This window comes from Engraulis encrasicolus, chromosome 12, assembly GCF_034702125.1.
Source record: "Engraulis encrasicolus isolate BLACKSEA-1 chromosome 12, IST_EnEncr_1.0, whole genome shotgun sequence".
NCBI lineage: Eukaryota > Metazoa > Chordata > Actinopteri > Clupeiformes > Engraulidae > Engraulis > Engraulis encrasicolus.
In genome coordinates this window covers 3,937,292-3,945,747 of record NC_085868.1, presented here as the reverse complement: position 1 = coordinate 3,945,747, position 8,456 = coordinate 3,937,292, and the positions used below count along the sequence as shown (strand labels likewise).

Sequence of the window (8,456 nt, the reverse complement as noted above, 5' to 3'; positions counted from 1 at the left end):
ACTAGTAGAGCGGCTACAAGGCCAATTTGGCTTGAATCGTGCAAATTATGATACAAGCATGAAACTTGGCAGGTATGTGCTTAAGACCAATACAATCAAATCTACCTGATTGGCCACTTGAAATGGCGGCCATTTTCCAAGATGGCCGCCAAAAAGGGCTCTAGAAATGGATTTATTGCATAGAATTGACCTAGAAATTGATGATAAAAGCATGAAAATCAACATGTACGTGTTTAAGACATATACGATCAAGTCTACCTGATTGGCCACTTGAAATGGCGGCCATTTTCCAAGATGGCTACCAAAAAAGACCCCAGAAATGGATTTATTGCATAGAATTGACCAAGAAAATTATGATACAAGCATGAAATTCAACATGTATGTGCTTAAGACCAATGCGATCAAATCTACCAGATTGGCCACTTGAAATGGTGGCCATTTTCCAAGATGGCCGCCAAAAGGACCCCAGACATTGATTTATTGCATAGAATTGACCTAGCAAATTATGATACAAGCATGAAATTCAACATGTACGTGCTTAAGACCAGTGCAATCAAATTTACCCAATTAGTCACTTGAAATGGCGGCCATTTTCTAAGACGGCTGCCAAAAAACTAAAAGACCCTAGAAAATGATTTATTGCACAGATTCGGCTTGTATGTGATTAAGACCAATAGGCCTACAATCAAGTCTACTTTATTTGCTACTTAAAATGCTGGCCATTTTCCAAGATGGCTGCCAAAAAGACCCTAGAAATTTGCAAATTTCATATGTGCAAATTGCAAATTTGGTGGAAATAATTGTTCACTCTCCTTAAATATGTTAGCATGGATGATGAAGTGATACAAATATTAAAAATGTTCTGCAATGACACATAAGCCACTCACAGTATGACACACAAATAGCATGGTGATGACATGCCAGTTCTTAATTTAATATCAATGGAGGCAGTGCCCCCCCCCCCCCCCACCCCGAAGGTTATGAGATGCTAATAATACGATGACACTGCGGTAATAATATGTCAATAACGGCAATTCGTGGTTCTCTCGATGTTGCTGTTAAACATAAGGTACACCAGAAACAAGCATTGTCATGAATTTAGTTTATTTGCTCTGGACTTGACATTAACATGTTTGATTTAGCTATCACATAATGGCTTTGGCTTGTCAGCCTGGAACATTCAAAGATAAGAGCCTCCTCCCAGAGGCTGTGGAACATTCTGTGGAACGCAACTTCTCTAGTCAGTTGCGCCCTCTACCCGAGGGTGAGAAGGCTGATCGTGTCAAGGCCACCTGGATCCTCGCCTCTCCTAATAGGACGTATTACACGTGTCTCCCTTGGGTCTGTCACCCCTTACTGTGTGTGTCTCATTCGCTCAGCAGGAGCGCGAGTGTTGTGCTGCCTGGAGTGCTGTCCCTGGATAGGGCGACCGTGGTTAGCTAGACCATACTTCTCCAATGAAGTATCTCAGGCCCCTGCTCGACCAGGATGCATGATCGAGGGGAAGTGTATCTTTGATGTCCCCCTTGGACTTTGGGAACCATAGTGTGTGCCCTCAAACGGATATCTATCAGGGCTGGCTTGGCCAGCACGGTTGCACCTGCGGATGTTGTGTACTGAACATGCTGGAAATTCCCCCTTGTGCCAAGGCCTGGTTTGCCATTGGGGAATACCACTTGGTATAGGGGGCCTCGCTACACCTCTGTGGGCTCCACCTGCACATCGGTTACACCCAGACGGGTGGTTTCCGTGCCCTGGGTTCCCTCCACTGCATGCTCTCCGTGGTATTGTATGTCCGGAAGCTGCCTTTGTGCGCCTGGTGCCTAGCCTCTCTTCTTCGGGTTCGGAACGAAGACCCTGGGCCCTTGGGCGACTGTTGCGTCTCGGGCTGCGCGTTGGGTGAGCATGATGCTTATCACTGCTGATGGACGCTGCCTCTTCGCCTTCAACAGCTCTGGGCATCGGCAGGAGAATGGCCTGTGCCCCGGCCAAGCTTTTGTTTGTGCATTCTAGGTAAAAGCAACTCAATCTGGAGTTTTTCAATACCCATAGTGGATGTCGAGTGTTTCGACAGAAAGAGATCTGTAGGTTACCAAGGGTAACTCTGGTTCTCTGAGGTAGATGGACGAGACATCTCACTAGATTGCTACACTCACCCACAAGCTCAAAGGTTAGTTGCCTCAGATTGAAGCTCAGAGCCCAGCGCACCTGGGCTTTGTCCCCGAGGGGGCGGGATCCCCAGCTGTGCAGCTCATTGGCCTGACGGCATGATTGAAAGCAGGCATTACCCATAGTGAGATGCCTCAGAGAGCCGGGGTTACCCTCGGTAGCCTATAGTGTGCCTTTTTGCTTGATTGTGTTTCCTTCTATGATGAAATCATTGGAAATTCAAACAGTGAATGTTAACATTGATTTGGGCCACATCTGCTAGATTAATTGCAATTAATGAAGTTCTAGTGTCTTCTTTGATGGCCATCTTTAAAAATGGCTACCATACATTTTCAAGTTGCAAATGAGTGGATTTGATTATAGGCCTATTGCTCTTAAGCACAAACACACAAAATTACATACTTGTATCATCATTTTTTTGGGTCACCCCTGGGCTAAATTCAGCCTTTTTGTGGCCATATTATAAAATGGCTTCCATTTCAAGTGGCTAGTCAGGAAGATTTGATTGTATTGTTTTTTTTGCACATTCATGCCAAAATTGATGCTTGATCAATCTTGTGCAACAAATCCATTTCTATGGTATTTTTTGGCGGCCATCTTGGAAAATTGCCGTCATTTAAACTGGAAAATTACTTAGAATGTATTGTGTTGGTCTTAAGCACATAACTGCCAAATTTCTTGGTTGTGCTTGTATCATAATTTCCTTTCTCAATTCTGTGCAACAAATCCATTTTTAGAGTTTTTCATGGTGGCCATTTTGGAAAATGGCCACTATTGCAAATGGCAAATCAGACAGATTTGATCGTATTGGTCTTACTTTTCTAGGTCAATTTTATGCAATAAATCACTTTCTGGGGTCTTTTTTGGCGGCCATCTTGGAAAATGGCCACCATTTCAAGTGGCTAATCAGGTAGATTTGACCGTATTGGTCTTAAGCACATACATGTTGAATTTCATGCCTGTATCATCATTTTCTAGGTCAATTCTCTGCAATAAATCTATTTCTGGGGTCCTTTTTGGCGGCCATCTTAGAAAATGGCCGCCATTTGAAGAAGCCAATCAGGTAGATTTGATCGTATTGGTCTTGAGCACATATATGTTGAATTACATACTTGTATCATAATCTTCAAGGTCAATTACATGCAATAAATCAATTTCTGGTGTCTTTTTTGGCGGCCATCTTGGAAAATGGCCGCCATTTCAAGTGGCCAATCAGGTAGATCTGATCATACTGTTCTTGAGCACATACATGTTGAAGTTCATGCTTGTATCAAAATTTTCTAGGTCAATTCTATGCAATAAATCCATTTCTGGGGTCTTTTTTGGCGGCCATCTTGGAAAATGGCCGCCATTTCAAGTGGCCAATCGGGTAGATTTGATCGTATGGGTCTTGAGCACATACTTGCCGAATTTCACGCTTGTATCATAATTTGCACGATTTTTCCTGTAGCCGCTCAACTATACTGCCACACTTTGCTCAGAAGTGGTATTGCACCAGTTTTCATGCCATGGCGAGACGTAAGGGCCTTACTCTCGCGGAGGTTCATGCTGCGCTTTTCGAGACCGACTCTGAATCGGAGGAGAGTGGGGCGTCCGAAGCTGGCAGTTTCGACTCCGTAGAGCAAGATGCGTTTGAGGATGGCCTTGATGTCATCCTCGACAAGTAAGTAAATTATACGTATCTTTAAAATAATAATAATAATAGTAATAATGGGTATTCAGAAGAAGTTGAAGTGAAGCATATTATTTACATGCGGAAATGTGTAGGCCTACTGTGCACGTTTATGAAATTCACTTGTAGCATGCAGTGAAATTAAAGTGTAGTAAAAAAAGTAAAGTTCAATTGATATGATTGATGACAAAGAGTGTGTCCAGTAATCTGTGTAGGCCTGTATGAAATAAAGGCTGCCTGTTGCATGCAGTGAAATTACAGTGTAAAGAGTAAAAAGAAAAAAGTCAAGTTTCCAGATCAATTTACTTGATTTATGACAGTATAGTATAATATAGTAGGTTGTAGTAAAATATAATATAGACAGTTTGTAATGTAGTACAATGCAGCACAGTAGTACAGTATTTAGTAGGTTAGTTATTAGGTTATAATATGCAATGCAAAATATATTGTTTCAATAATGTCTCTATGCACAAACAGCATAATTAGTGGAAAATGTAACAAATTGTAAATGTACTATTCATTTTTTCCCCACAGTGTTGAGGCAAGAGCGAGCCCTGTCCCACCATCACTGCCAGTTCCCCCCAGTGACCCTTTGGAAGGCCCCTCAACTCTACTCCCTCCCCCAGCAGTGAGGCGTAAGACCCGCACCGCCGCCCCTACTCCACCCCCATCAGCAAGCACCAGGACACCTCAGCGCCGTGCCAGAGCTGTCAAGAGGCGCATAGCTCCAGCCCCATCCCCAACCCCTGCACGAGAGAAGGCGGAGGAGGAGAATGAGGGAGGAGGACCAGTGGCACAACATGGATGAGGAGGATGAGGAGCCAACACCAATTCTCTTTAGGCCTAAGAGGCCACCAGGCGTGCAGCTGCATCCTCACAGGGTTTACACGGCACTTTATGTGTTCCAGCTTTTTTTCACCAGGGAGGTTGTGCGCACCCTGTGCACACATACCAACCTCTATGCTGCAAAGAGGAAGGCAGCAGGCTACAGGGGGCGGTGGAAGGATGTCGTCCCGGAGGACATCCTCCATTTCATCAGCCTGGTGATTTATAAAGGGTTGTCGAAGACACCTGCTGCGCGGGATATGTGGAGGAAGCACCGCCTCTACAACATGAAGTTCGCCAAGTCAGTGATGCCAGGCTATCGTTTCGAGGCCATCGAAGCCCTACTTCACATGAGCAACCCTGCTGATGATGAGGTCAATGACCAGCTCCGGGGCCAACCTGGTTTTGATGGCCTTGGTCACCTGACGGTAGGGACACATACACGCGAATTTGCGAACTTTGCCATTCATTCCTATGAGAGAGGCGAAGGCAAGCGATGGCAAGCGACAGCAAGCGAACAGGAGCGAAGCGAAGCGAAATTATTAAAGAAAGTTTAATGTTATGCAAATGAGGAGCGAATTCGCCTGCCACGGCCCAATCAAATCAACAACATAACTGATCCATTCCATTTGATTCGCCGCGACGACCTGATGACGGTTGAATTTCGCCTCTCTTCGCTTCGCCTCCTATGTGTCCCTACCGTAAGGCCCCTACAGGACCAGATCCTTGACGCCTGCAGGGCCTACTACCATCCCTGGAAAAACTTGTGTGTGGATGAACGGGTGGTGGCGACAAAGGCCCGCATCTCAATGAAGATGTATAACAAAGACAAGCCATCCAAGTGGGGGTATAAGTTGTTTGTGTTGGCCGACAGCTCCAATGGTTACACATGCGACTTCGATATCTACGAGGGCAAGGCAAGAACGCCGTCTGGCCAGGGGCTGAGCTATGACTCCGTGGTAAATCTCCTACGTGTGGCGTATCTGGGCACTGGGTATGCCATCTACGTGGATAACTTCTATACCAGTGCAAAACTCTTCCTGCACCTCCACAGCATTGGCTTTGCGGCCTGTGGCACCATAAGGGAGAACCGGCTTGGCTTCCCCCGTACAACAGTGAATGCCTTGCCAAAGAGAGCTGCACGGGTAGACATGCGATGGAAGAGGAATGGGCCCCTCCTTTTTGTCAAGTGGAGAGATACGCGCGACGTCACTATGTGCTCCACCCTTCACAAGGCCTTTGCCGACAATACCTGCACACGCAGAGTGAAGGATCAGCGCACGGGTGTGTGGTCCACTCGACGCTTCACCATCCCGGAGCCAGTCAGAGCCTACAACAAATACATGGGAGGAGTCGACCTGTCAGATGCTCTGATCAAATACTTTACGGTGACCCAGAAGACGAAGCGCTGGTATTATAAGCTCTTCCTCCACTTTGTGGATATAGCTGTGGTGAACAGCTTTATCATCCACAAAGAGATGCTGATGGCCCGCAACGAGAGGCCCCTGACACAGAAGGCCTTCAGAGAGGTGCTCAGCTGTGAGCTGGCTGATGTGGGGCAGCAGCAGCCAAGGTCACCAGCGGAGACATCCTCTTCATCTGATGAGGAAGAGGAAGCGCCACAGGGGTGCTACCCTGTCACAGTGACCGAACCATCTTCTGATCCCAGGAAGAAGGCAACCGCGGGAAGGAGGAGGTGTGTGCTCTGCCAACGGAAGACCCTCTTCATGTGCAGGTCGTGTCAAGTGCCACTCTGCATCATCGTGGACAGACTGTGCTTCACAGAGTGGCATGACATGCAGGGTGCCCAGTGAGAGAGAGACTCACATGTTTTTGTAAATATTTGTAAATAGTTTCTCGTTCCAATTCCGTTCAGTTCTCCATTTTTGCCTCCTAAAACCCAACCCCACGTCCCCATCGTAGGAGGTGGTAACAGCAACAGCAACAAGTATGAACGTAACTGTGCTGGCAAACGGGGCTCTGGTATGGCACTGATTCTTGAGAAAGTGGCTAAAACAGGTTGTAATCTTGAAAGAAAAAAACGAAGTGAATTACAAAATAATATGGTATATCCTCGTAAACAAAGGTCTTAACTTTTCAGAAATGCACAAGGCCAATCTCCCCATTTTGATTTTTTTTCAGAAATCAGGTTTTTCTCCGATCATACCTTGTTTTTTGTCAACACCGTCAGACACAATTAAAAGCAATAAAAAGTGTATTGATTTGGTTGCATATGTATCTGGAGTTTTTAAGTGATTGTGTGTGTTTTTTGGTTCACACATACGCCTTTAAATGTTGAAAATTCACTTACATTCTATTTTAATACTGCTTCATGTGTTCTAATTTAAAAAATATGTGCTGTCAGACAATGCTTACTTAATGCCTAAATAGATCAAACATTTTTTTGTAATTTCACAAATATTCGTGTAGGCTTAAATTTGCTATTACTTTGATAATTCAACAACTCCAAAGGAAAATTTTGTAAGCATATTCATTTAAAATGTCCAAAACTCCTTCTTATGGTGGTGACTTAAGAACTGACGGTGGTGACAGTAATCTGAAGGTGGTGAAAGTTACCTAATTATTACCTACATTAAGCAACATAAATAGCCCACTCAAGTCAATGACATCTAGCATAAACACTTTATTTTTCTGTGTGCACAGTATGCTTGTGCATGTGTTTTTTCTTCATTTGTTAGATACTGTAGGAAGTAGGCCTAGATTATTGAAAATGTGGCATAAACAGGTTTTAAGTTGTTCAAATCCAAAATATAGACGTGTATTATCATAGATTAAGGTCTTGGCTGTGCAGTGAATGTATTGGCCAAGCTCCCCATGTTTTACATTTTTCAGAAAATGGCCTCTTTCTTGGTTTTGTCACCAGCGTCAGAAGGAATTAGAAGTTAAAAAAAAAACATGTTTACTGTATTTAAGTGAATTACTTTACAATTCAACATAATTGTAGATACTTATTGGAAGCATATTCTTAAAACGTGTCAAAAACATGTAAAACACATGCTTTTTTGTGAACTACATCAGATGTCACCACCATCAGGTTTTGTGACAAAAAACCCTCCAAATGCACCTCAGTGGAGGCTAGAGTATAAGTTTGGCTCACAATTATTACTAACATGTCTGGTAATGTTTCGTTAACCAGTACAATTTAGTAAAACATGGAACAAGATGATGAGCGGAACAAAATCTGACGGTGGTGACATCTGACGGTGTGAGACAAAAAAACACTCTTTTACATATTGTGCATTTTTTGCTCACATTAGCCACTTTGTTTTCGCTCTGTTTCTTAAGGGCTTCATGCCGCTTCTGAAAAAGTATATATAATTAACATTAATGTAACATAATACTATTAAAACCCCCGACGGTGTTGACAGTTTATGGTTGGGACAGCACCAGTGTCCAAACAAATTAACAAATTGAGGAGAAATTAGTAAATTCACAGGAGCTTCAGTGATGGTGAAGTATTCAGTAGAGCTAAAGGTTTGAAAAGGGGTCCTAAGTAATGACAATGACCTTGTCCATCCCTGATTTTATTGTCTTTTTAAAAAAAATCTGACGGTGGTGACCAATATGCTGGACACACTTTGAGCAATCAGAAAATAATAGTAAATATTGTTTTACACGCACTATGTGCATATCTGCAGAACCACTTCAATATGGACTTTCACATCATGGTGATATTATTCAATAATATCAGTGATTTTTACATTTTAAGTCAATTGAAATGATGATGTCAGTCCTTGGGACAGCTGTTTTTACAGGGTGTGGGCAGCTT

The 8,456-nt window shown here is 43.7% G+C and overlaps 1 protein-coding gene across 1 annotated transcript; it reads left to right on the top strand.

Moving 5' to 3' along the window:
• The first annotated feature begins 3,677 nt into the window (after window positions 1-3,677).
• LOC134460205 (piggyBac transposable element-derived protein 4-like) lies at window positions 3,678-6,480 on the top strand. The gene is made up of 3 exons (XM_063212657.1): window positions 3,678-3,832; window positions 4,764-5,094; window positions 5,383-6,480. Exons 1-3 carry the CDS (start codon window positions 3,678-3,680, stop codon window positions 6,478-6,480), a joined length of 1,584 nt encoding a protein of 527 aa, XP_063068727.1.
• The last annotated feature ends 1,976 nt before the right edge of the window (window positions 6,481-8,456 follow it).

Bases quoted from the DNA above. Each gene is read 5' to 3' on its own strand.
- LOC134460205 (XM_063212657.1), top strand. From the start codon at position 3,678: ATGGCGAGACGTAAGGGCCTTACTCTCGCGGAGGTTCATGCTGCGCTT. The intron at 3,833-4,763 runs GTAAGTAAATTA...TTTTTTCACCAG, and splicing joins CTTGATGTCATCCTCGACAA to GGAGGTTGTGCGCACCCTGT. The intron at 5,095-5,382 runs GTAGGGACACAT...AGGCCCCTACAG, and splicing joins ATGGCCTTGGTCACCTGACG to GACCAGATCCTTGACGCCTG.